This window comes from Lonchura striata, chromosome 8 (genome assembly GCF_046129695.1).
Source record: "Lonchura striata isolate bLonStr1 chromosome 8, bLonStr1.mat, whole genome shotgun sequence".
Classification (NCBI taxonomy): Eukaryota; Metazoa; Chordata; class Aves; order Passeriformes; family Estrildidae; genus Lonchura; species Lonchura striata.
Genome location: NC_134610.1, coordinates 16,413,714 through 16,440,693, shown reverse-complemented (window position 1 = coordinate 16,440,693; position 26,980 = coordinate 16,413,714). Strand labels below are relative to the sequence as shown.

At 36.8% G+C, this 26,980-nt stretch overlaps 1 protein-coding gene across 1 annotated transcript in view; it reads left to right on the top strand.

Moving 5' to 3' along the window:
- Window positions 1-26,107, top strand: part of LY75 (lymphocyte antigen 75) — a 43,027-nt gene extending 16,920 nt beyond the window's left edge. Inside the window, exons 14-35 of the mRNA XM_021526308.1 lie at window positions 2,150-2,231; window positions 2,632-2,703; window positions 4,153-4,276; window positions 5,105-5,140; window positions 5,415-5,590; window positions 6,243-6,307; window positions 7,101-7,177; window positions 8,322-8,458; window positions 9,473-9,578; window positions 11,461-11,621; window positions 12,004-12,133; window positions 14,502-14,728; window positions 16,445-16,613; window positions 17,502-17,663; window positions 18,580-18,702; window positions 19,121-19,315; window positions 19,680-19,900; window positions 20,978-21,152; window positions 21,659-21,826; window positions 22,558-22,680; window positions 23,134-23,301; window positions 24,250-26,107. Of these exons, the coding sequence (XP_021381983.1) occupies window positions 2,150-2,231; window positions 2,632-2,703; window positions 4,153-4,276; window positions 5,105-5,140; window positions 5,415-5,590; window positions 6,243-6,307; window positions 7,101-7,177; window positions 8,322-8,458; window positions 9,473-9,578; window positions 11,461-11,621; window positions 12,004-12,133; window positions 14,502-14,728; window positions 16,445-16,613; window positions 17,502-17,663; window positions 18,580-18,702; window positions 19,121-19,315; window positions 19,680-19,900; window positions 20,978-21,152; window positions 21,659-21,826; window positions 22,558-22,680; window positions 23,134-23,301; window positions 24,250-24,434 (3,082 nt within the window). The 3' untranslated portion in view covers window positions 24,435-26,107. The remainder of the gene's footprint in view (window positions 1-2,149; window positions 2,232-2,631; window positions 2,704-4,152; window positions 4,277-5,104; window positions 5,141-5,414; window positions 5,591-6,242; window positions 6,308-7,100; window positions 7,178-8,321; window positions 8,459-9,472; window positions 9,579-11,460; window positions 11,622-12,003; window positions 12,134-14,501; window positions 14,729-16,444; window positions 16,614-17,501; window positions 17,664-18,579; window positions 18,703-19,120; window positions 19,316-19,679; window positions 19,901-20,977; window positions 21,153-21,658; window positions 21,827-22,557; window positions 22,681-23,133; window positions 23,302-24,249) is intronic.
- Window positions 26,108-26,980: the final 873 nt, after the last annotated feature.

The following is a 26,980-nucleotide window of genomic DNA, read 5'->3' as shown; positions in this document are numbered from 1 at the left end:
AAATTCTTGACCTGGCACACTTCCTGTTTTTAATTTCTTTATTACACAATAGCCAAATACAAATTGAAGGAGTTTGGAAAAATTGCTCTAGAGCATAAGGTAATTACTGCAAATCTGCAAATCGTTTCAAAGTGAGTGTCTCAAATTTTCTTTTTAGTAGATATTCCTTTGTGGTGCTCAGCTGCTTAAACTGCACTAAGTCTGTTGGTGACAATTAGGAGGGGATCTCTGCCTCTAAATTGGAAGAACAGCCACAGAAAAATGAGCTCCTAAAGGCAAATAGTCAAAAGTCACTTAACTGCTTGACAGCTGTGAATGTTTGGCTCACAGTTTTCTCTCTGCAGTGATATGGGGCATTTAAGCTCTTTAAAGGCTCCTTAGTTGTATCATTGAAAGACTAAAGATTGATCAGTATGATAAAATCACACTAGAGTGATCACACTATCTCACCAATGTCAGAAAACTATTACTGGAGTTGAGATCAAAGAACAAAAAAATTAGATCTGTTGATGGCTGATAGTTTTCCTCTTAAAGGAAACTTTACCAGGTACTGTTGCCCTTCTTAGATTTCACATACTTAACTCACAAACCCTGGGTTAAGCTGTTTCTTGGTTATGCACCATCAGTGTTTTCAGACTGTTCAGAATCTTTGTGGTGATACATGTGGAAAGCTAGTGGCAAAGCCTGATTCTGAGTCCATCCCTCCAGATAACAAAGTCATTTCCATAAATTTTTCAAGTTCTGGCCTCAAATCAGAGTTTGTCAGCGCTGCCTTCTGGGGAGCCTTTTACGAACTCTGACCTCTGCTGGTCAAATGTCTATGTCCAGTTTTGAGCTTAAATTATTTTTGAGTTGTGGTTCCGTCAGATGTGATGTTCTTTGTGTTCAGATCACTTGTCTTCTTGCAGATTTGGTCTCCTAAAATATTATAAAGAATAATTGTATTCTTTCTTTGGGAAGATTATACAAGAAAATCCTTAATCCTTGTTAATAACCTAAGCTCATAATTTCCTCAAATGTGCTGTGTTCCTTCTCTGTGTTTGGTGCATCCTGATGGGATAGTGCTGCTCATACACTTCTACAGGACCCCTGTAATGTGGGATCAATGCTTTATTAGTGCTGACAGACCACCTTGATGAGAGTGCCCTTTCCACAGCTCTTTTGCAGTAGGGTTTCATGTGGTTTGTGATTTCATAAGAAACTCATGGTCTTGCTCCCCTCTGCTGCTTCCAGCTGACACTGTAATTCAGAGAAATGTCTATTGACTTTATTGGGCAGGGTAGTGGGTTGGAGTGAGTTATCATAAAGTTCAGTTTATGAACCCTGCACAAAATTGAATCTTTGAGAATTTCCAGTGCAAAACTAACCTTGCAGTTGGACTATCACCTTTAACTTTGTTACAGCATCTTTAGATTCATAAGCAAAAGAGTATTGTAAAGGTTCTTACTGCAGATTTGAGTAAACATTATAAACCTCATTTTTTCAGGTAATTTTGTATCTTAGAACATAACTGAAATTTTAGATTTAAGTGTCTGCTGCTTTTGAAAAATGAGGAAGTAAAATCTAAGAAAAAACCCAGTTCTGACTGGACTAAAATTTCTACTGCCACTTGTTCATGCAGCCATTGAAGCCAGTGGTATTAGGTGCTGATTTATGTCTATGCCTCATTTATAAGGGTGCATGATTGAAATGGGTGCCCATGGTTAGTGTGGTTGTACCACTTGCAAAGTTAAGGGAAATAGGCCAGTTCTTTGAGTGAAAGCTTTTGTGTGGTTTGAGGAAGAGTATATTTGAACTCATGGTATTTGGGAGACAGCCCAAGGTGGACAAGAGAAATGGAACCAAACTATACAAATGCTCTGTGTGTGATTCTGGAAGAAAGGTGTGGAAAAGAGACCATTATATCAATTGACAACTGATGAAGTGATGATGCAGCCCACAAAGGAATTCCCTGGTTTAGTTAGTTTTCTTCTGTACAGAAGAGGTCCTAGCCCTAGTGTCTGTTTTCTCTTTGAACTGCTACAACTTGCAGTAGTAAAACCTTGGTTTTGCTGTTTGGTCCTAAATAATGCCATGCCATAGGTCAGTCTTCCTATGAAATGAGCTGAACCACCTGCTTGGCATAAGATTGTATCTTGTTTATTTACAGCAATGACAGATGGGTCTGGATTGGAATGAATAAGAGGAGTCCTGATTCTTTGGGAACCTGGCAATGGAGTGATAACAAACCAGTAAGTTAACTTTTAATGAGGAAGTGTCATGTACTGATTTGTTTCAACTACGACTGAATTGAAAGTAAATTGATAAATATTTTAATTAAAATTTGTCAGGTCTTTCAACAGATTAATAATTCAGAAGAAGATTGTGCACTTAAGAGCTGCCATCCAAGCAGATTTCCAGTTAAAACCATACCTTTAACAAGGCTAACCTGATTTCCATCTCCATTATATTGAAATAATTTCACAGAAATGTAGTAGTAAACATCCAAGAGCTGGTGGAGAGAACAAGGTGTCTTCATTCCACAACAGAAGGGAGGGTTTATCAGCTCTTTTCCTTGTCAAACTTTACCAAAAATACCTTCCTCACTGTAATTGTAATTGCTGACCTTTCACCCTGTCACTCATCCTGTAGGTAACCACTGTTGTTATGCCACTTGACTATCTGGAAGATGAATATGATACAAGAGACTGTGCTGCATTAAAGGTTAGTTTCAAGGTTTTTAATAATGTGTGGTTTTACTAGGAAAAATACTTTTTCCAGTTGTAAACTGAATTTAGGTTTAGATGTTTTCTTAGTATAGTGAAAAACCTGAGTTCCTTTTATCAATCTAAAAGTTTTCCTTTTATCAATCTACACCTATTACAAACTTTGCCTTAATTATTTTTATGAGATGAGTGCTATGCTAATGATAACCTTTCATAGGACTTCTTTTGAACTTTTTTTAACTACAAAATATTTTAGTAACAATGCTACTCTGTATTGCATAGTGCCATACTATGGATCTCTTCTATATTACATATAATTCTTCAGGAAATGTCACGGAGTCTAAAACAAAAAAGCACAGAGAGCCCTAACAGTAACTTTTAAAAATCTATATTAACTTTTCTTAACTGCAGATTAAGAAAAAGTTTGAAATTTGAAGAAGGGGAATGCGGTAGCCCGGACAGAGGATGTGTTTGTGTTTATTGTGTGTATTTCCTTGTTTACTTGTGAAATAGACTGTATGTTCTCTGTTGGTTTCTAATTTCAAATGTCAGACCTCAGCTTGATTCCTGATTAAGCTCTTCAATACTTAATTTAGTCTTGATGGCATGAGTTTTAAAATAGCCTTTAATTTTTCTGAAGTATCATCTGACTTTTTGCAGTACCTACCATCCCTTTTAACCTAAATAGAACCACCTCTGCTCTTAGGATTTACTGGGGGAAAGGATAACTGCATCCCTCTCCTTCTGTTCACAGCCATTTCCCTCATTTGCTTCTCCTGTGTCCATGACCCCAGACTGAGAGCCTGGCCAGCATTGAGCTCCTAACATTTTAGACCCAGGAGGGCACTTTGAAGGGAGTGCTGTGAACATAGTAACTTTCATCTCCTGCCTGCTAGTTATAGACATGTTATTTCAGTAGATGATAAAAAATTCTCCTTACTGGAGAAGCCAGCAAGAGTGAAGTCACTTCTTCAAGCTTGATTATAATAAATAATTTTAAATAAGAATGGTTGCTTCTGTGCCAGTTCCAATTGTTTCTTCTTTTCAGCAGAAATGAGATTCATTTCAGGGGAAAAAGTTGCAGTAGATAATTTAATAATAAGCATTGATGAGAAACTGGGCACTAAAAAAACCCTAAGAAACATTATTTCTAAAAAAACTTCAAAGATGTTTGAATGTAAGCCTTTTATGTAATTGCTTCACAGCAATTACAAAAGCAATTAAAAGGCTTAACCTTAAGCCTTTTATGTAATCGCCTCACAGCATTAGCTAACATGGAGAGTTATAGTTGAAGTTATAGCTGTATCTGCTCTTTATTTGCAAAATAAATAGTGTGACTAACACAACTAACACTGACTTTGTAAAGGACCTTTTTGTTACAGTTTAATTTTACATTTCAAAAGCCTATGCTCTCCTAACTCAGTTTTCTGTTTCTATTTGTATGCAGACCTCACAGTTTTCACGGAGATCATTTTGGAGATTTTACTTCCATGAAAGCAGAGACCTTGAATTTTACTTCAGGCCTTTTGATTGTGAAGCTAAGCTTGAATGGGTCTGCCAGATAACAAAAGGTAAACTGCAGTTACATCCGTCTGTTCGTATAAAGAGTTTAATACAATGAGTTGTAATTATTGCCCTATAATAGAAACTTTCCAAACAGTATTTTATTGGTTCTTCTCTGAACTGCTAAGAGGACAGTACATGAAATGTCTCACTGATGTCACATACAAACAGATGTGCTCTTAGATCAGAAACTGACCCTGAGTAGGATGCAGTAGCACTGCTCTCATATTCTTTCTAGTCCCATGGAGTAAGAAGTGGTTTCTTGTGTGGTGATATAAGCCTCTGAGTTGCAGCATTTGTGGACTTGACTTTCTCTCTCTTAGTGATATTTTAGCTAAATCACAAGTATTTTGGGTGTACAGTTTTCTTCAACCTTAGGTGAACTAGCCTTCTTCTGGTAAAACTGGTGTACTAGCTTCTCATTGTAGTGAAACAGAGGAGTGGGGATAAAAAAGAAGAGCATGGCATATCTGCACAGATCCAGGCTTTTTCATGCAGTATGAAATGTAATCCAGTAAACTTTTACATTTGGGTTGTTGATGAAAAGGTTTCCTGGGATGAAACTTTCTTGTTGGGGTGAGATTCTGGTAGAAATACTAATCTGATGCTTGAGAGATGAAAGAGCCACAGATATGTAAGATGGAGGTATGCAGTACTCCCATTAATTTTATATCAGCTAATTTAAAACTATTGAGCCTGTGTATGATTTCATTCTCTTTTTTTTTTTTCATCATGAATACTGAGAAGTATGAGTGCTAACAATCACTTCTATTATTGCTGGCCACAATCTTGTTAGAAAGTGAATTCAGTGACTTTTCCTTTTTTCCTCTGAACAGGTAGCACTCCAAAGACACCAGAGTGGTATATACCAGGTAATTTGACTTCTTTTGTATTTTTCCACTATGTGTGTAGGGTTGTTTATATTCAATATCTTTTATTTGTTTTGTTACATTGCTATATTGCTACTGCAGTACCTGTTTCATACCAGAAAAGGTTATGGCTGATAGAATTTGATTTTGAGAGAGTTCAAAATGCAGAGCATTGACTCTTCCAGTGTCAAATTGAGATTTCTTAATACAGTCAGAAAAATAAAAGATTTGTTTTTCAGAATTCATTTCTTACTCATGTAGTATTTCTTCTGTGTAGATGAAATCGGAATTCATGGAGCCCCACTTGTTGTTGATGGAGCAGAGCTGTGGTTTGTACCAGATAAAAACCTGAGCTACCAGGAAGCGATTTTATACTGTCAAAAAAATGATAGTGATTTAGCCTCTATAGAGTCCTACCCAAAACTCAGGACAATACTATCTCAAATAGAAAAGGTAAGGAGGTGTAATCTGTTTTCACAGTTACTTTCCCTCGCAGGGAATTTTACTTGCCAAGTTTTCCAATATAAGAAAATATTAGTCTTAATTTCTTTCTTTTTCCTGTTGGCCTCAGTGGTTTTCAATAGTACTTAAGAGGAAAAGATGGGATAAAAGAGAATTATTTAATTCTTATTATTTTTAATTACTATTTTTTAATTATTATTTTTAATTATATTTTTAAAATTATTATTCAATTATTTTAATGGCAGTCTGGTAAAAGATTTTTAAATTTAAAAGTAAGTTTAACAACATTTAAAAAACCATAGACCTCTCTGAATAGTGAAAAAGTGTCATAGCAGGACGACCATTGTCTGCAAATGTTTAATTAACAATTGTGCTGGTTCTTAATTTTATGCACAGGACAACATAAAGTTTTTCACCCGGTGAGAAGATTTAATTAGAATTGCCAGATGGTCTGATAGGATTTATAGAAGGAGTTTGTTTTGTTCATGGCATGAAAGTACATTCTCGTAAGGCATCTGAGAAAAACATGTCAAGTTTCTGTACCTCTGCAATCGATTTTGTCACATTGTTCTATGTTTGGTAGAGTCAGAAGCTTTTTCTAAGTGGGTTGTAAAATACTGGGTTTTGTTCTTTACTTCCACAGTTATCAAACAGCGAACAGAGGTGGTGGCTGAAGTTTATTGATTATGGCTACAGCTATCATTCACCGTATGTAGAATAATTATGACATGTTTTATTGTCATCTTTATTTTGTGCTTTTTAGGAATTGTTAACTAGAGTAGTTAATTCATAGTAATTTTATTGTAACGGAGTTAGTAATCCATTTCTTGTGTGTGCTATCAGAGCCTCTAGATTTTGGGCTCTTGGACTTGTGCATCTTAGTTTTTTTTGTATGAATCCTTGAAATATGTGATCCTAGTAGCTAATGTATTCCCTTGATCATTGAAATGCTTTTATTGGGGTTTTGGACCAACTTCTATGTTTTGTAAATATTTGGAGAACTGACCAAAAAAACATGCCCAGCTTGTTGACATTGAGGATTGAGGAATACCCAAGAACAGGGAATAGGAAATTGGTTTAAGACATCACTCTTCTAGTTAGGTAATGCCAAAGTGTTGGAGGTCTTCTAGTATAGCCTTGTAGAGCTGGGATGACTCACAGCAAATATTGCATCATTCCCTTCTAGGCTTCAGAGAAGATTCACAGTCTTCTTACAAGGAAAGTCCTTCACTTTCCAAAATACTATAGCAATGCACTATTGTGGAAAGAAAACCAGAGCCATTTCCTATTCCCTTCAGTTGTCCTGTGCATCTTGAGACAGTTAATTTGGGCACGGTACATAACTGAACCTACCACATATTTATTTCTAGCCTAGTTTGTGTAGGGCATTTAGAAACAGTTAATAGCCCAAATTTTTGTTTGCACTGACACTGTTGCTATCAGAGTTTTCCTTTGAAGGTCACATTGGATTGGAGATTAACTCTGAAATATTTATATCCAGTTTACAGTTATTTCCACGCTTCCATGATAGATTACTGAGAGATTGCTGGTATATTTCCAGAAAGAACTGGTATAGAGGTAAGGTTGTTTCTATTTTTCACCCCCTCTGCTATTGTTGTGTTTATTTGAAAAGAAAAAAAGTATTAATTACTGTTCTACCCAAACTCTTCTATTAAATGCAGATTGATACCAAATTAGGAGTGAATGACTTCTTCATGTTAATCTGATTGACTGTTGAATCATTTATTACTTCCTCATGGTAGAAGCCATGTTAATATTTCTTAATGACCAGAGACAAACCTGAATTCAAATGACAATTTTTTATGCTAGCTTGTCACTCTTTTTGCAACAGAAATTAATTAGGTGAAATCTGGTTTTGGTGGCTACCTTATTGTGTTTATGCTACATATTCTGAGGTCTGGAGTTTGTCTGAGAGCTGTCAGTTAGAGAGGTTGACTCTGTACTTGCAGCTGTGTACATACCTGGAGACTCAAATTCCATTAACTATTGGAGTCATACTGTAAGAGATAGATGAGGTAATGAAAAAGCCTCCTGGTGGTACTTGAAGTGTATCGCTTCCTTTTTTCAACACTTATGTTGAGGAAAATGTGCAACCCCCAGAGAACAAGAAGCTCCTCTTGTCTTCTACCATTTCCATTTAAAGCATGTTTCCCCCATTATTCAGTTCTTTGCTGCTGAACTGTTTTCGTCTCTGTTAGCCAAAAATTGCTGTAGACTTGGAAGTCAGTCAATTTCTGACTGCAGGAGTTATGCAAAGCAGTGCAGGTCAGATGCTCTCCATGTAGATGTTAAAGGATTCCTTTTGGCTTTCTTTGACAATTAGGTGTACCCTCTTTGCCAGAATACAAGGTTAGTCCTCATATATAAAATCTTTTTTCAATAATAACCTGTTTTCGAGTTCTCTCTGCCTATACAAAGTGTTAATACTGGAAGTAAGAGTGAGACTCTGGATCTGTAGGAATATTGTACTACTGTCTGAAAGAAATGATTTGTGCTTGCCTTCTAGTACTAGAAGGCACTGCTATTTTTAATGCTTTCTGTACTGCTATTTTTAATGCTTTCAATTGCATAGTAGTTCACTGTGGTTGCACCAAAAAGGGTTTCCCTTCAAATTGGTCTTTGTCATATCATAAAGTACAGAAAGAAAATGGAGTGTGATAGGCATTACCATAACTGTTTTAAAAAACTTGTATTTCTGCAGACTACCCAGTTAACTGTAATGTGAAACTGCCCTTCATCTGTGAAAAAAATAATGCCTCCTTACTAGAGAGACACGATCCCAGTTACCGCCCAGTCAGAGGAGGTTGCCCTAAAGGCTGGCATCAGTTCCGGAACAAGGTACAGCAATAACACAGATTCATCATCCTTGCCGAATCTTCACAGTCCAGTAAGATGGAATGCCTTTCTTAAAGAAAGGAGGAGGTAGCCCCTCTGTTGAGGAATAGACCTAGAAATGGACTTTTGAAAACTAAGTGTAGTGATTAAAATTATCTCCTCCCTTTTTTGTCCCTTGTTCAGGATTGATGGTTTCTTAAATTCAAAGCATTCATTTTCAGATTGTTTTGCTTTCCCATCGCCACACATTTAGGTCCAAGAACATTGGTTGTATTCTGTAGTCTTGGGCTTCTACTTTGAATGAAGAGAAGGATTAGAAAGGGAGATGATGAAGGTTCTGTGGCAGAAGCATGTTGTGTCTCTTTGGAGTAATCATAGTCAGGCAGCAAGTTGGCAGACACTATTTCCTGAGTTGCCTTAATGACTAACCTTACTTAAAAATTAGCGAGCAACTTTTAAGAATTAACCAACAAGTCAGGATCCATAGTATTATTAATTATTTCAGTCCTACATTTTAAGGCAGTCATCTAAAGTCTTAGTGAGACTCATTCCTGTTGTTTACCATTATTCTGTGCATGTGCATCAAATCTGTACTTCATTACGTTGTGCCAAGGTTTGCAAACTTAGTTCGCATCATTGCAGAATAGATCTTGGAGTTCCCAAGTAGTTTTTCCCCAAAGGTAGCTTATTACAAGTTCCTTACCACCACTATCTGACTGCAGAGTTCATGTGTGAGTTCTCACTCCTAAAACAGTACATGATTCTGAGGTAGCAAATGAGAATTACTGAATATGAGTGAGGCATTAGTCAGGGAGACAATTTTATATTTAGCTACTCGAACCAAATAAACGTTTGCAGCTAGTATCAGGTCCCTTGTTTTCTGCAAAAAATAGTTACATTTTATTGCAGGAAATGAGAAGTGAGTTTTTAGAGTTGGTTTAAGAGCCTTTACATATTGATTTATGTCTTAGGCAGAATGTTACAATGAAAATAATTTTAATTGTATTTATTTTGCAGTGTTTTCTAAAGATGAAACCCGAACATTTAACATTTAATGCAGCTAATGAAAAGTGTGTAACTTTTGGAGGCTCTCTTCCATCTATCTCAGATCAAGCTGACCAAGGTATGGTGGTGAATTGGGGCACTTCGTTATGCAGCTTCTCTTCTATATTCAGAATAGTTCTGCTTAAGAACTTGAGTATAAATCACTTGGTTATCCACAGGCATACTAGGAGCATTTTAAAAATCCAGAACTGATTAGAAATGTGTTGTCTGTTGTTTGCATCGCTGGAAACATAACATGGAAATGCAGTTAGCAGAGATTTGAACCAGTTTGAAGAGCAGCTTCTCTATATGATCTTAACCTGTTACAAAAAGAAAAAGGTTAGAAAACCTTGTACTGAGAGTTGAGCATGAAAGGATCATCACTGAATGAAGAATTGTTTGGCTTTGCAAGCTGAAACAGAACTGAGACTGTAGACTTTGCTCTGTGAAAAACTACCATAGAAGCTGCTTCTAGGAGAAGCTCAGCTGTGCATGTGGGAATTAAGTGGCAAATACAATGCCAGCTGGAGCACAGGACTCCTTGTTTCTGCATGTGCTGGGCATCTTAATGTGGCAATGTGTCCTTTGAGCTCTTCAGGACACTGATGGGAGGATGGAAAGCAGGAGGACTGGAAGACAGAACTGTTTCACCTAAATCAACTAAGGTCAATGAGAGAAATGCAGTGAGGGAGAAATGAGTTCACATTCGCTGCAAGTAATATTCAGCAATAAACCACTGAATGATATGGCTGAATTTGCAGCTCTGTTCTTGTGGATGATTAAGAGTTCTCTGACGGTGTATCTGAAGTAGCTCAGTTGAATTCTGCAGTGCCCACAGTGCATGTTTTCTTTATAAGCAAATAACCTCTTGCCAAACAAAATATGGTAAATAGACTAGAGAAGTCAAGGGTGTACCTGCAGGCATCAGCTTAATGGTAATTTTCTTTTACTGCTCTTATTGGGGAGGAATAGGAGGATGTACAGGAATAGACATGTCTCAGGCCTGTGTGTTTTTGTATGCATTTAAGGTTGGAGACGTTCTGAAATGTAACCTAGCAGGATCCCTCATGTGATTTGGTGTATTTGGAAGTGCTTTTTATTGTGTCTTGTTTGTTTTCCTTTGTGTAGTGGAGACCACCTATATGGAAAGGAGACACAGTCCTCTTAAAATGCATTTCTTTCTGTGGGCTGCCTCTGCTCCTCCGGTGATATTAGGGGCTAGCCCTGACCTGCAAATCTACAGTGGCTTTGTCTGGTTAAGAAAATAGGGTGTGGCTAGTCTGGCATGTGACCAATAGCTGAAACATAGCAGTAGCTGATTACATAGCTTCGATCTGTCTTCCTAAACTAGTCAATTTAGTGAATGCCTTTGATGCCTGGGGGTTACCAAAGCCCATTGTTTCTTGCCAGAATGCTTACCAAGAGGGGTCTGATTTAAGGTTTACCTGGCTGAATTTTTTTTCAGCTAAATCTGACTTCCTTTGACCTGTCCTGCTGTCTCTGATGGTGGGGTGGACAAACTCTGCCAGAATCCAAAAAACATTCTGATTTATGGTATGTAAAAGAGAAAGATGGGAGATAAGACTTCCTCCATCAATTCAGAAAGGGCAGCAAGACAAGAGAAGATCTTGCAGGCTTGTGGAAAAGCAGCTTCTTAAATTTATGTGTGAATAAAAGACTCCAAATTAGTGGGCGAAGGAACAGGTTAAATCACCTATGTTCTCCTTAGCTCAGAATTTGAAGGACAAATACCAATAGCCTGCTCCTTTCAGATAAAATCAACATGAAAGCTATTATCAAATGGAAGGAAGGGATGATAAGCATTCATCAATCATGAAGGGCTGGAAAAATTAAATTAACACAAACAGGGATTGCATTGTCTTACTTACATGAAGTATTCTTTCAGAGATTACTGTTGTTTTCCTAACCACAATATGTACATTTACTCTTCTGTCCAACAGATTATATAACATCCTTGCTTCCTGGCCTGCCAAAAGATATTTGGATTGGTTTACAGTTCCTGTTCAGTACAAGGGAAAACAAATGGATAGATGAGAGTAGACTGTTATACAGTAACTTTCATCCACTGCTGACAGGGAGATTAAGGAAAATTCCACTGGATGTAAGTTCTGACTTTTGACTTCTCTTGCCTATTGTGTAATGAAATTTGGAATGTTGTGTCGAAAAAGAACCCCATGTAACACACCAGATTCCCCAGTTAGTCATTTTAATTGGCCAACAGTGTGGCTGACAGTACTGGAGTTCTGTTTACTTTTACTTGGATGGCAACTTTTAAAGTGTATTTAGCTTAGGAAAACTTTGAGCCCAGGCACCTGGTAGTGTCTGTGAAACAGGTAAGCTGCATAAGCTGTATTGCACCACTCCTTTGAAACTTCTTAAACAAGTTCAGACAGCTGGGGTTCTCCTAGACTCATGTTACTTCACCTCTACAGAAGTATGTTTATACCTTATTTGAGTCTGATAAGGATATTTCTGTTTCTCAGTTTTTTGATGAAGAATTTAACAATCAGTGTGGTGTAATCCTCAATGATCCCAAGTCACAATATGTTGGAACATGGAATTTCACTGCTTGTGCTGACAGGCACTTCTTGGGTATATGCCAGCGGTCTGTAGGTAAGTCTGAAGAATCAAAATAAATTGCAGCCAGAGTTTTAACTTAAGGTACACGTGCCAGGAGATTTTAATGCATGTAAATGATTTCACTTGAAGAGCAAGATTCTTGTAGAGACTGAGGAGGTAAATTTTAGAAAAGCAGAGTGCAGAGGAGGATCTGGGGCCTGTTTTGTCAGTCATTCAGAATTTTACCTATTGCTTTTCATAACCCATTTCAGGGAGAATCTGTTTTCCTGAGAGACTTGGTGTGGTTTCAGTGGAATAATACTTCAGCAGACAGATCTTTAATGTTCTATGTGTATAGAGGCCATGTACACTGAGGGGTGGAACAAGTGACTCTTTCTTCCTTTTCAGAAGTGTGAGAAGCCCTAGGAAGGAATCTCGCAATATTTATATCCTCCTTAAATACCTCCTCTGTTTTTTAGTTCTATGAGAATGTAAAGTATCATAGATTCTTAATGTTGAAGTTGGTCTCTCCTCAGAGCAAACTTGAAAGTTGGTGTGAGTGGAATTTCTTAATCTGAACTAAAAATAATATTCAAATGTACCCGTGTGGGTTGGCCAATACCAATTACTGGAATAAGATCAAACACATATAGTTATTGTGTGCATTTAATTACTGCTATGGGCTAATGTTCAGCATGCCCACTTCTGAGTAGGTTCCTTTATATAAATAATCCTTTTAAGTGATGAACATGCTATCTTCTAAAAAAAAAAAATTCAAACACAGAGAAACCTAGGTGTACAAAACACCTAAGACTACCCAACTTCTTCATTCTCAAATAAGAGATTTCCACCTCCACCCCCCCACCTCCATTTAACATAATCTTTATCAATGCCAGATACTCCAGAAATTCTAAGTGTTAGGATTAGAAGTTTGGATGAAAGAGATGTCATGAAAATGTGAAAAGGAGTTTTTTATGAATTGGAGGTGATAATATATCTATTTATATCAATCTCTTATTAGTTTGGAGTGACTACTCAATGTTTCTTTGCCACAGCTGTAGAAGGTGTAATGAGAAAGGTTTCTGGACTGACAGAGAATGTGTCCTGCTATGGTCTGGTCTTATACTGTGTTAGCATTGTTTGGGTTGGGAGGGATCTCAGCAGGTTGTAGAGACAGTTGTGAGAGCGTCCAAGCTGTCTAGGGCTTTATTACCAGGAAAAAGATGGTTCACATTCATTGGAAATCTTGGCATGATTGTGATTTGCAGAATTTCTTGAGATGGTAATCATCAGCAATTATTTTTTCTGAAGTGAACATTTTACTTGCTGTCTTGTTTCCAATTTGGTACCCCTTGATGTGTGATGGCACCCTGGGTTCCATGGTTCTCTTTTGTAGCTGTTTATGAAGTGAAAGTATTTGGCAGCAGAGAGAAACCACGTGAAACAATCTGTTTGAGCCTTGTCAGTTTTCTGATCAATTAAAAGCTGTAAATATCAAATTAATATTGTGTTTCAGTTGTCTTATGTTTTGGAAAATGGCTCTGTCAACCAATCAATCAGCCATTTATATACTGGTATTTATAGAGTGATGCCTCCCTTCACCCCTTGCAGGCCTTTTTCTACTTCAAGTATTTTAAATATGGAGAGAGAGTTCTGCCTTTTGCAGAATGAGTTTTTGGTTGTGTATAAAGCTTTTGGGGTTACTATTTGTATGCTTAACCCTACCACCCACAGGAAGGAGTATTTGCATCTTCTATTAACTGCAATAGCCATGCATCACTGAGCTGTGCCTTCAGGTGTGGTGCTGGTAACTGTGATAACACTCTGTGCTCAGAGCACAAATAGTGAATTATATCCCTCCCTGTGCAAGCTGGATTTTCTGCAGTTAGTTAAGAGGCAAAAACAGTTCTCACTGTGTTCATGGATGGCAGTAAGGAGTTCTGGGACTGTGCTGTACCAAGATCTGCATGGACAGGTTTTGTAGCCCTGTAGATTTGCATAAGCATAAATCCACAGACTCCACAGAGATAAATGAGTCAAGTTTAGCTGTTGCTGTATTACAGCAGAGAGCACTTGCTCTCTTGTATTTCTGTATAATTAAAGTGATAGAATATGTTTTTAAGTCAATAAATTGCTTAGCAATTAATTAAAAATAACATACAAAAATATGTGAACCTAAGCTGAGAAAAAGATATTTAATAATACATTGGCTGAAAATAATAATTATTTCTTAATATATATTTTTTCTATCTAAGATATCAATGATGTTTGCTTCTAACTATAATTGTCAGCATAACCTACTAAGATTTTTTTTCCCAGGTGTAGTCAAACAGGTTTTTCTGATTTTTACAGAGACATTGGGAGTTTAAAATATATTACAGTGTTTAACTACCTAATTATTGGATTTCTTTCTTATGTATAGGAACTGCTGATAACCAGACAGAGCAAGTCATTAATGAAACATTGAGCTATCAAAATGTTCAATACATGTTAATTCTGAAGAATTTGTCCTGGAATGATGCAATGGCTGAATGCATAAATAACAAGATGCAGCTGGTTAGCATCACAGATCAGTTCCAGCAGGCTTTTCTTGCTGTTCAGGCTGCTCTTCATAATTACCCACTCTGGACTGGACTCTTCAGCAGAGATGTAAGTTTTGTTTTTTCCTCAGACTGTGGCTTAGATAGTTTTACAATTGTGTGAAACAAAACCTGAGTTAAAGAAATGCAGTGACAAATTACTTTCTGGGCTGTTTTAATTTAGGGATAACTATCTGGAGTGTCCTAAGATAAATATTTTAAACCTTCAGTTCTCCAAGTTACATATTCTTGTACTCCACTGGATGAATTTATGATAATGATAATTATTTTAAAAGACTGATGATGAAGGGATATATTGTAGGATGCAGCAACATAGGTTACTGAGTCATCTCTTTTGTTTTCAAATGAGTAATGAGTGTTGCCATTTAATGTCATCACCACAGTACCACTCTAGAAAGATAACCCAAAAATCTGTTTTGGAAGGGCAAAACTAGAAGTGGCAAATAAAATTAAAAATGAATAATTGAATACTTGTGGAGATACATTCCTGAAGTTCAACTTAGATTCTGTTGTTACTTCATACTATTTGCACGCATATTTTGAGTTGGAGGGAGGCATCTCTAAGACAGACAGGTTAGTGGGTTTTTCTTTCTCCCTGTGTTTTTTTTTTGGTAAAAAAAAAATTAAAATAATGCAGGAAGTGCTGCTTTTTATCTTTATTAGCTGGAAGACCTCTTGAAAATCTTTATTGTGGATTGAGAGGTGTCTCAATCTTATAAATGGGATGGCTTGGGCTTGCTGGCAGGGTTTCTCTTTCTTGTCACGCATATAAGTCTGGAGATAATTGCAAGAAGAAAGTTATAATTTTTTTAGAAGTGCCTTACCTACAAAGTATGGTGGTGTTCATTCAGGACTGTGCTGTTGTGTTCTTCTATTGTCAGTTCTGGCCTACTGAATACTTTAGCAAATAGGGGTAAGCAGAAATTTGAGTATATACTTGATGGAGAATATTTTTAAAGGAAAGAACCATTTAATTTTAGGTTGTCTGGTTTCCCCATTTTCACTATCTTCCCATCTCTTTTGTTTTTTTTTAATCTGTAAGTGACGATCAAATGATTCATTTTGGGGCATACAGCTCAGGCATGCACAGGCTCTTCACTATTGCAACACTTCATTATTTGGGCACAATTAAAATGTCATATGAAGGGAAATTATAATGCAGCTGGTCAACAGAACTTGTTACCCCAGTGCTTCAATCAGACACAAAAGAAAGATACAAGATAAATTATGCAACTGTAGGGGGATTTCCTGAAGACTTTCAAATGTAAGATTATTAAAGGATAGCATACTGCTTGAATGTAGGTTTTTTCTTCCTGCATCCTCCAAGGCAGGAACAAGTATGATGTATTAAATCAATGAAGTATCCAATAATTACTTTCAACTCAGTATGGAGTAACTGAGACTGGACTTTCTTCTCAGTTATTACCAATTTTCCAAGACCAGGGGATGATATCCACCATTGCTTTGCAGTTGCAAATGATGCAGTTTGGACATCCCATTGCTAGGCCTCCCCCTCTAAGCACAGTAGTGGAAGATCACCTTTGGATAATTTGCCATTCAGCTAATTTGTATTTTTGCAACTTAAAATAACAAAGCTTGTTATGTTGTGAGCAGGAAAACGGCTCATGAGGGCAGTGGAACACTTGCAGTTCTCATCAGAGACACTGAAAATGTCTAGCAAGTGTAAATACATTATCATACCATTTTCTGCACCTTATATTTTTTTTACTGTTTAAGCTCATCCCTTTTGCTTAAATAATGCTAGGGTGGAAAGCATTATGGCTGGCTGGATGGGAAACATGTGAGTTTTAGTCGCTGGTCTGAAGATGATGAAGAAACAAATGAAGAATGTGTGTTTTTGGATACTGATGGCTTCTGGAAAACTTCTGACTGTTCCTCTGAAAATCGAGGAGCTATTTGCTATGCATCAGAAAGTATGTATGCTGCCATAATTTTTATGAAAGTTGACTTTTATTTTATTATTAAATGAATTCAGTTATTCCAGCTTGTAACTCCAAAATTACAACTTTTTAAAACTTATATTTTCTCCAACAGTCTGATTTCTATGCCATTAAAAAAAAAAAAAAACTAGCTTCAAAGATAGGGGACATGAAACTGTTGGTCCTGATCTAATTGTACCTTAAAAATAAATTCAGCATGGATGCATTGGGTCAGTAGCCTTATTGCCAATTGATTCTATTTTTGCGCTGCTTCTCTAAGATTGTTGCATACTAATCTCTCCCACTTGCCTGTGGGAGAAGATTAAAATATCTCTGTACTGTTTACATCTTAATATTGGGACCTCCTGAAATCGGTTCAGACATGGAAGTCTTCTACAGAGAGAAGGTACATGGCTATATGGAGAAGAAGGGTAGAAGGTAGACACTGAAATGAAAATTAGCATCATCTGAAGTTCACAAAACCCTTCTAAATACCTACTAATTGTAACAAGACAGGGATATATTAAGTTTTACTAGCTGTGAAGTAGCTTATTTGTTACAGTGATATGCCATGCACTAGAGTCAATAAGAGCTTTTGGTTATTGGCCTGCACTTAGCACTTTTATGTAGGGATTTTATTTTTAAACCTATTAAAAATAACTGTGAAAACTTGCAAGTATCTGTATTCTTTAGTAGAGCTTACTGCTGGCTTGTTACTTTAAAAAAATCACCATCATGAGGAAACTGAAAATAACACATGTAAAGCATGACAGCTTAATTTGTCTTTTAATGTTTTTAACCACTGAAAGTGGTTTGTGCTGTGCCAGGTCAAGTGGTGTTATTAGTAATTCATGTCCTGATGTTGTCTTGCCTTTTTTTTAGAGAAGACTGAAAAAGAACAAGTTACACAAGTGAAATGCCCACATAAGATTAAAAATACACCTTGGATATCATTTAGAAATAATTGTTACACTTTTATGATAACAAAAAATAGATGGAGAGAACTGAAGCCTCAAGAAGCTCATCATTTATGCAGGAGCATGAGTAAGTACTTTGTCATACTGCAGGTATTTATGGATTTAGATCAGCTTGGAGGAGATGAGTGTTAGATCTGAGTCACTGTCTTACAGTGACAGACAGCAGAGTGAATGCTGAGAGAGGCTGTAGCAGTAATGCAGCAGTGCAGCACTGCCTGATGCTGTTTGCCCTTGAACTACCATGATAAAAAGTGCCAGAGCATGGATAGGAGAGTTGAAGAAAGAGATGGCTTGGAACTACAGAATTCTGAGATCTCTGAAAAATTACTAGGTTTTTGTGTTTGGTTGGGGGTTTTGTTATAATATGCCGGTTTTAAATTGTTTGGGTACACCCTTGGCAGCACTCTGGCTCTACAGATACATTTACTTTGTGGTTTCCTGCTGCCTCCAGTTTTGCTGTGTGGAACACTTAAGTGAACAAAGTAAATAGACTGAAAAGCACATGGACATTTTCTGTCTATCCTGAATGAAGTATAACCTTAGGAACAGCTTTCCTCTTGTATTAAACCTTCAGACATTCATCTTTCCAAAGATTATTTTATTTTGTGAATTGATTTCAATTCAGTCTTTTTCTTAATAATGTTTCTCTGCTAGGGCAGCTCAAGCATGGAAATTGACTGGTATTTTTATGTTCTATGCAGAGAATTTTTACTACATACAACTTGAAATTACAGTAGGACCCACAAACATCTCTGGAGCTGAAATCTTTCACTTATCCACAAAACCAGGGATAACCATTGATAATACATTTGAAAATTGGTTTTGCATTCTTCAGCTAGTTTTGTTGGAAAGATCTGGCCTTTACAGAGATTGACCTATCTATAATAATTGCTAACATTAACAGAAAAAAAAAAAACAAACAAGTTTATTTTTTAACTTAAAGGTGAATTTGTAAGAAAGTAATGTAAAAAAATATTCAACAGACCCTGAAGCGTTTGTCCTGAGTGTTCGAGATGAAGAGGAGAACAACTTTGTTACTGAGCAGCTTCACTCGTTCAGCGGTCTGGCTCTGTGGGTCTGGCTGGGTGTGATTTATGATGACAGTGGTAAGATTTAAGAGTTTGTGTTTTTTTCTTATTAACTGGATTGGAGACAAAATTTGCAGCATTAAATGCATGTTTCAGTTTATAACTAAAGTCAAAGTGAATGTAAAGCTGTAATAAGTATTTATATTTCTTCTAATCTTCTAGAAGAAAATAACCTGAAATACTCTCTGAGTGATAATCAATCCAATATGTTCTGTTAGTCTAAATTTTATTTCCCTGGAAAGCAGGACTTAAAGTGGCCAGGATGAGTAATGCGAACATATTTAGCATTGGATATGGAACTGATTTAGAATAACTTGAAGTATCCCAGCATTTTTTCCAAAGTGAACATCTGTTAATATCATTAATATATTCAAAGTTAAATGGTATTTGTAGACATAATGCCAGTGGTTTAATAAATATACAATGTTTTCCACAGATAAAATTCTCAAGTGGTATGATGAAACTCATCTGACTTACAATAACTGGAGGCTGGGAAGACCTATCATAAAGAAGAACAGTTTTTTTGCTGGTGTAAATCTTGATGGGTTTTGGGATATTTATAATTATTCTCAAAGTTGGCATGCTAATCACTACAACATGTACAGTATTCTCGCCTGTAAAATTGAAAGGGGTGAGTAATATTGGAGTGTTGGATGAGGGTCATAATTTAAATCATGGTCCCTGCTGAATAAAGCTTTGGTTTTGTTCCTAGTGAAACACATGGCACAGCTGTCATGAGCATCTGGGGTCATCTGGTCAGTCTGCATCACTGCTGTAATACTCTGATCAGGAGAAATGTGTTTGCTGTGCTCATCCAGCAGCTGCTGAATTCAGTGTTCCAAGTAGCAAAAGTAAACTTAACTTGATAGAAGTGGCTTGTACTGAGCACTTTCATGCTTGAGTTACACTGAGATAGATGGATTTTAGTGTTTCTGTATTTTTCCTAGTAACATGAAAGAAATGCACACAACTTACAATCTTATTCTTTGAAATAGGACACCAACAGCACAAGCCTCCATTGCCCGACACAATTCCACATGGAAACAGAACATACAGGATCCTTCAGAAAAAGTTAACGTGGTATGAGGCATTGAGATCGTGCCAACAAAATAACAGTGATTTAGCAAGTGTACACAGTGAATCAGAACAATTATTTCTAGAAGATATTGTCAAACAGGATGGTTATCCTCTGTGGCTTGGGTTGTCAATTCATGATGTAAGTATATACTGTTGGGGATGTCCGTAACAGATCTGTAAATAATGTTTTGGAAAAGATATGAAATATTTTCTGATGCTTTTTTCCAGTTCCTTAGAATCTCTTTTCCCTGTGGTATCTTTTAAACCCTGTGTAACATGTTAGTATTAAATTTTGGTGAATGTAGGCACAGTAAGATACTTCTTCCTAATACCTGACAGTTTAAAATAATACAGAGTTCTCTCATTCCTTGCAGCACAAGGAAGCATGATTTGCAGTGCTATCCCTACAGGCTTCAGACTTTATGGCCCTCTGTAGAATCAGGTTTCATTAGCAAATAGAGACAGACAAGGCTGTATGAAACCTGCTTAATTGAGGTCAGGACTGGCTCTGCAGAGCAGTTCAGGAACAGGCTCTCAGTAAGTTAAGTGTCCATCCTCCTGGGAAGCACAAGAGCAGGAGGCAGCTGCAGATCTACTTCCTCCTCTGTCTGCTTTAGTGTGGAGCCAAAAGCCTGTGGCCCTGACCCAGCTCCCCTCACTAATTGCCAGACCTGGTAGTAGCAGTTAGTTGGCAGGAATAGTCCTCTGCAGAGGTGTGTGATTTCTATGCATGCCTAGGAATGGGTCCCTCACAAGTGACTCCTCATTGTCATGGGTTTCCAGGAAAGTACCTGAAGTAGGAGGTAGCAAACCATCCCTGAGCTGCCCAGTTCTACTGACTGCAGCCATCTCAACAGCTTAGCAGTTTGCAACGTATTCACTAATGCTCATAGCAGGAAAGGCAGATTGCTTAAATGAAACAGCAGGGTGGAACCAAGTAAAATGGTTCCCCATAGGATAAAACAGGCACATTGCAGGTTTAAACTTGTGAACATGCTGTAATTTCTCAGTTCTCACAAATAATAAAAAATTCCTATGTTAAGAAAATGCAAACTGCATTGTACACTTATTTACTGTGAGTTTAGAAGAAGCCACTTGCTCTTTCATTTATCACTCCACAGGGGATAAATATTGCTATGTGACTTAATTCACGATGGATGAGATGTAAAGCACAGTCATACGTGGTTTAAAAGTTGTGGGTTTTTTCTTTTATTAGGGAAGTAAAGCTAATTTTGAATGGTCAGATGGAAGTGACTTTGACTACTACCCCTGGGAATTAGAAAACTCAAATACTACTGAGAACTGTGTTGTTTTGGATACTAAAGGATTTTGGAACCGTACAAAATGTACTAATGTTGCTGAAGGTGCCATTTGCTATAGCCCTCCAAACAGTAAGTGTTATTTTTAAGGTTCTTTGTAGTTGTGTTTACATGTTGTATTTAGAAGTAGAAATTAAGGTTGAAATACTGCACATGATTCCCTTTTTAAGAAGAGTTTTCTATAAAGAATGATAAAACACCTTTTAATACTTCAGGGAGATAAATTCTTGCCATTCCAGTGGTGAAAACCTAAATCAAATCTGGTTACTTCTTGATCATCTCTGATAGGAATATCAAATGTATGTATCTTTTCTAAATCAAATTTCATATCAAACATGTACCATAATTGTCAAAACCAACAAAAAAGCAATGAAAAATTGTTCCCAACCTGTTGGGATTTGTCTTATGCTCATTTTTAAATAAATTCATCCATGACACAAGAAGAAGGAATGAAAACTAATTGAATAGTGGTTGTTGGTAGGAGTAGTAGCCCTTGTTAATACTTATGGTTCTGTTATTCTAGAGACTGTGCACAAACTGCTGCAGCAGAAATAACATCAATTTCTTTGTCTTTGCAGAGAGAAAATTAGTGCCAAAGCAAGCAAGCAGAGCCTCTGGATGCCCACAGAGCAGTGGCTCCCTGCAGTGGGAACAGTACAGGGATCACTGTTACGCTTTTGACATGGCATTCTACAATTTTTCTGTCTATAACGTGGAAGAGGCTAAGAGAATCTGCCAGAAGCTGAGTAGGTGTAGACTCTTTATCACATTACAACTTGTAATACTAGTCCACTATTTGAGAAGAAATAAAACACAGCAGCCTAAAATCTTATACTGGTTATACTTCAGTTTTGCCATTTTTATGCTCTTTTAGTATAGGAAATGCAATACCAAGCTTTATCTTTGAACACCTGATGAAAATTCTTAATAAAATATTGCAATGTGCTACGGATTGTTTGGCACACAGGTATCAGCAGATAAAATGTAGGTAACCAATTTAAGAAGATTCAGAGGTTTAATGCTTATGGTTTGGAGGAAAACCATTTTATCTGCATGCAAAGTTAGTGCTGTTGGCAGGACTTTCTTACTGAATCTTTGCCATAGCTGCTTGCTAACAGGGAGGTTTTGTTCAACTATTTTTTGAAAGTCTATCACTTGGGCTAAATTAGTGATTCTTACAGACATATCTCTTTATATCTTCCATGCATGTAGTCTGCAGCTGCAGTATGTTTACTCCCATTTTATTGTATATAACCTGCTAGAATAACAAGTCATCTGAAGTAATCTCATAAAACATGCTGTATTTTTGGGGATGCGAGGTTCATGTTTTTATTCTTAAGGTTATTCTAAGATAATTTTACAAGCCCAGATCAGCAAATCCTTTCCTATAGTAATTGTTCCCACAGAAAACTCAGTGTACCAGTACCATGAAAAATCATATAAATTACAAGTCTGACTGGTTTCCTTTGCCCCTTAGATCCTTCAGCAACCCTTCTGACTATAGTGGATGCTGAAGAAAATGCATTTGTGAGCACACACATAAAGGAACATGATCTCATCACCAAGAATGTATGGCTTGGCCTGGATCACAGCTTTAAGGGTAAAAAGTAGCAACAATGAATGAGCATGAATGTCTCATATTGTAAATATAAATGCATAAATCCTCAAATAAGAACAGTTCTGTAGTGTTGGTGGCCTACAGTAACTTCTACTTGAGGCTGGAATCTGTCATTTAACATTTTAAAGCACTTTGGACTTAATTGTAGTTAAATCTCTTCCTGTTGCAGTCAGGGTAATCAGGAGTCCCAGAAATCAATTTTCCCCACCTCTGTTATTGCTGCCTAATGTTTGATGCAAGAGTATCAATTGCTAAAGGTCTAGAGAAGAGGGGTGGCTAAAAGTTGTGTTCATATTTACTGCTTTTAATATATGGGATGGCTAGTGAGCCCTTTTATTTACATTGCTAAAAAGAAATCAATAGATTGTGAATGATATTGTGTAGCATTATAGAATGTTTTGGTGATCTAGACTAAGTAATGTTTTTTTTCAACAGGAAAGTCCCTGAACTGGCTGGATGGCTCATCAGTTAATTATGTCAACTGGGAGAATAAAACTGCAGAAGCCAATGAAAAATGCAGCGTTATCCTGTCCTCAACTGGCATGTGGTCCAAAGTTGACTGTGCACGTAGTCGAAGCAGAGTGGTTTGTAAAGCTCCTTTAGGTATGGAAGTGTTATTTTAGCAGAGACTTGATTTTGTAGAGACTGTTTTCAGGAATTTCTGGTTTATTGGATAAAGTCTGTGTTGAAATAATGGAATTGCATTTCACAAAAGAACCCGTCAAGTACCTCTGCCTAAGCACAAGTCTTCTGTTGTTATTTAGCCATACAATTGCATTCAGAGACAAATTATCTAGGAATTTACTTCTTCTGGCTCTCACTATCCACTCAGTGGGTAAAGAAGAGAACTGAAATGTCCAGAAAGTGTAGAGTAGTTGCTATTGCTTCTTAACACAGGGTATCTGTCATGTGTGAGTTTGTGTAAGTGGAATCAGAAAGAGTTCTGCTTGTAAACAGGTGCTGCACATGGTGTTTTCAGTCTTGGGGAGGCTTCTGGAAATGTCACCCCGTAGCTCCAGAAAAAGACTTATGCCTTTACTCGCTCATCCTTGACATTGTACAGGAAAGCAAACAGTTAACTGAGCATTAAGCAAGTTCCTGAGAAGCAGTGGAATCTTTCTGATTCTGTATACATTTTCACTGAAGTGGAAATGCAGGAATAGATTAAACTTTGTGCCACTAAGGAAGACCTCAACAAGATCTCTTCAGTCTGAAGGGAGTATAATTACCTTCCCTTCCAAGAGCCTAGGATCCATTAGATTTATGAAGTATACAGACCTCTAAATGAGTGCAGCCTTTGCAAGTAGGTTTTTTTGAACTCCAGAGGTCCCCTCCAACATAAATATTAGTAAATTAACAACAGAATTATCAAAAATAAGCTAATGCATTCCTGCATGAGTCCCCATCTAACTTGCCATGTGATGAAGAGTATTAATAGGGAGCAGTGTGCCTTGAGCTAACTGTGCAGTATAACCTAAGCATAAAGCCTACAAGAAAGTATTCTTGCCTAAACTCTTAAGTAATAAGTATTCATCTTTTGTTCTGTTTCAGGTTCTAACCATACTGGTGTGGCTGTAGCATTTGCCCTGCTAATCATCTTGGTTTTCATAGCTGGACTGGTATGGTACCTCTACAAAAAGAAGCGTCTTCACTGGAGTGCCTTCTCTTCTGTACGCTATCAAAGAGGGATGAATGATGATGAAACTGATGATATGTTCACAAAAGATAGCTATTGAAAAACTTTCTTCTGATCAATTTAAGCATGAACTTCACTGTGTGAAGCCATAAGAAATGAGCTACTTGATGTTTTATTACTTCTTTTTCGAAAAGCAACAAGGTTATTAATGGGGGCTAAAATTTGTTTATATACAAGTGCAATTTTTATTCAATTTAATGGTAATTCTTTATATTTGGCCTCAGCCTTTAAAGATGCAAGGTGTTTAGAGTTCTATTGTGTTTTTTAATTTATAATATTCTCTCTCTTTACTGGAATTTTTGATGGAACAAATTAATGCCAACAGTACTTCATGAAACATCACTTTAATGAATACACCTAAAATTTACTTCTCCCAATACTCTTATTTATACTAGAATTAAATGCCTCATTTTATAGTTACCAGCCTATAACTTTGAAATATGTCATCTGTCCAAGAAAGAAGATAAAAGATATGTCTAAAGAAAGACTGAGAATATATGGTAAAAAAACTTGTGTACATAAATGCTAAAAATACTTGAGTATTTTTCATAAAACGGAAACTTGATTTTTATATGTGATGTGTCACTGTAGCCTTTCCTATGCACTCCAAAGAATGCTATAAAGGGAAAAAGGGAAGACAGAGTTGTATATATTAATTGCTCAATGATTTGATATATTTTTGTTTTGAAAAAGTCTTTTGACTTTTTTGAATGCACAGTACAAAGAACAGGTGCATTTACTTTTATGAAGGAGGATATGCCAAAGGCCAGATCCATTCTGCATGTAGTGGTGGCATGAGGTGGTAAATAGGAATACATTGGCCTGGTATGCTGAGAAGAGTACTACTGATTTCTCTGAAGCAGCAGAGCAAGGTCACAGTGTTCAACTGCCTTCTTTTCCTGCAGTTTACTTATCTTGATGGCACTTTTCTTTGTTCCTGTTTGCACTATTTTGATAAGGAAGTGTTTATCATTTGTGTTGAGAAGTCCTTGTAGATACACTTTGAATTTGTTAAAACAGCAGCCTGAAAAGGGGCACAGTAAGGGAGCCATTGTGGTAGTTTGCTGATCAAAGTTAGCACTTTTGTTGTTTGTTTTGGTACTTTTGGGCATGGTTGTGAACGTTTGCTTTTCCTGAGGTAAAAATGAAACTACATTGTAGAAAACATAGTTATGATGAAAATAACTCTTATTCTTTCACTTAACCTAGTATGAGAAGTGCTTGAAATGTTGAAAAATCTGATTCCTGATGTCTTCTATTTTAGCTTACATGCCTGAGTGCTTTGCTTTGACTTCTAACTTAATGGACTAAATAAATATGGGTTATTGTCTTTTTATAACTATGGTAATAAGTGGGAGAAAATATTTACAAGTTCTCATGTTTTGAGATTTAATAGTTTTATAGATGTTTGTACTCTGAGCATTTTCAGGTGTGAATCTGAAAGGGAAAGTGGAAATTAGTAGTAAGATCCTGATTCAACACGAAAAGATATATCCTTTTTATTAAAAATTGTATATTTTATTCTTAAAAATGATGTAAATAATTTTTTCAGGCCCCATTTCTCATGTTTGTTTCATCACACCCAAGTTGTCTAATCACTGGCAGTTACTTTTTGGCCTTAGTGCAGGTGAATAATTTACTTAATTTGAAATACACAGGAAGATTATTTGGCAGTATTGTTATTGAAAGAATAAAGTTAAATAAAACACTGAACTGCTTACACTGGTTTTATTTCCATGGAAGCAGTTATCAGAGTTAGAGGTATGGGTCATTAATCACTGGGTGAAAAAGCACAGTGTAGGGGCTGTGATCAAAATTAAAGCCAGTAAGTGTGTGTTACCACAGTAAGAAAACCTTAGAGGTAATACATAATCATTTATGTATTTAAAAATAATGCAAGTAACTCTTTCTGCAGGTGAAAACTTAGTTATACCTAGCTTTTATCAAGCTGCTCCAGGCTTACACAGGGAACATTCCCTTGTGCCTTTTTGTTCTAATCAGGGTGTAGTTCATTAGCACCTCAAGGCTCAGATCAAGGCAGTGTATAAAGGCTCCCTCCATGCCTCTTAAAATACAGGCAAAGTTAAACTACTTCCAGCTAAGTAACACTTCCAATTAAAGCATAAGTTGTATTCATTTTAAGTGTTGTCCGAGTTCTGAATTCCAGACTCCCAAAATCTCTGACTGCTGGTCAAAGGGCAGAGTTATTTTTAGCTTGCTGGGAGAAACATCCTATTGTGCAAAATGACTAACGAGGTCATCTGCTTCACAAACATTAATCTTAAAACTGAAGATGATGCACAGAGAAAAGGCAGCAGAGAAATGCTTTCCCAGGTCCCAGAGCAATGGAGTTGAGAAGGCATCCTAAAACTCCTTCATCCCAGAGCACAGAGTATCTGCCAGCTGTGGTAGCTTTAGGCAAAAAGTGTACAACTTCAGTTCCTCTTCCTGATTTTGCCCAGGCCTTGGAGACTCTGGTTCATGGAAAGGTTAATCCACATCTGCCTCTACACCAGGCAGCATTTTTATTTTAAAACTGTTTCTGCATCAGTAACTTAATGGACATAGAAATCAACAAGTCTTTAT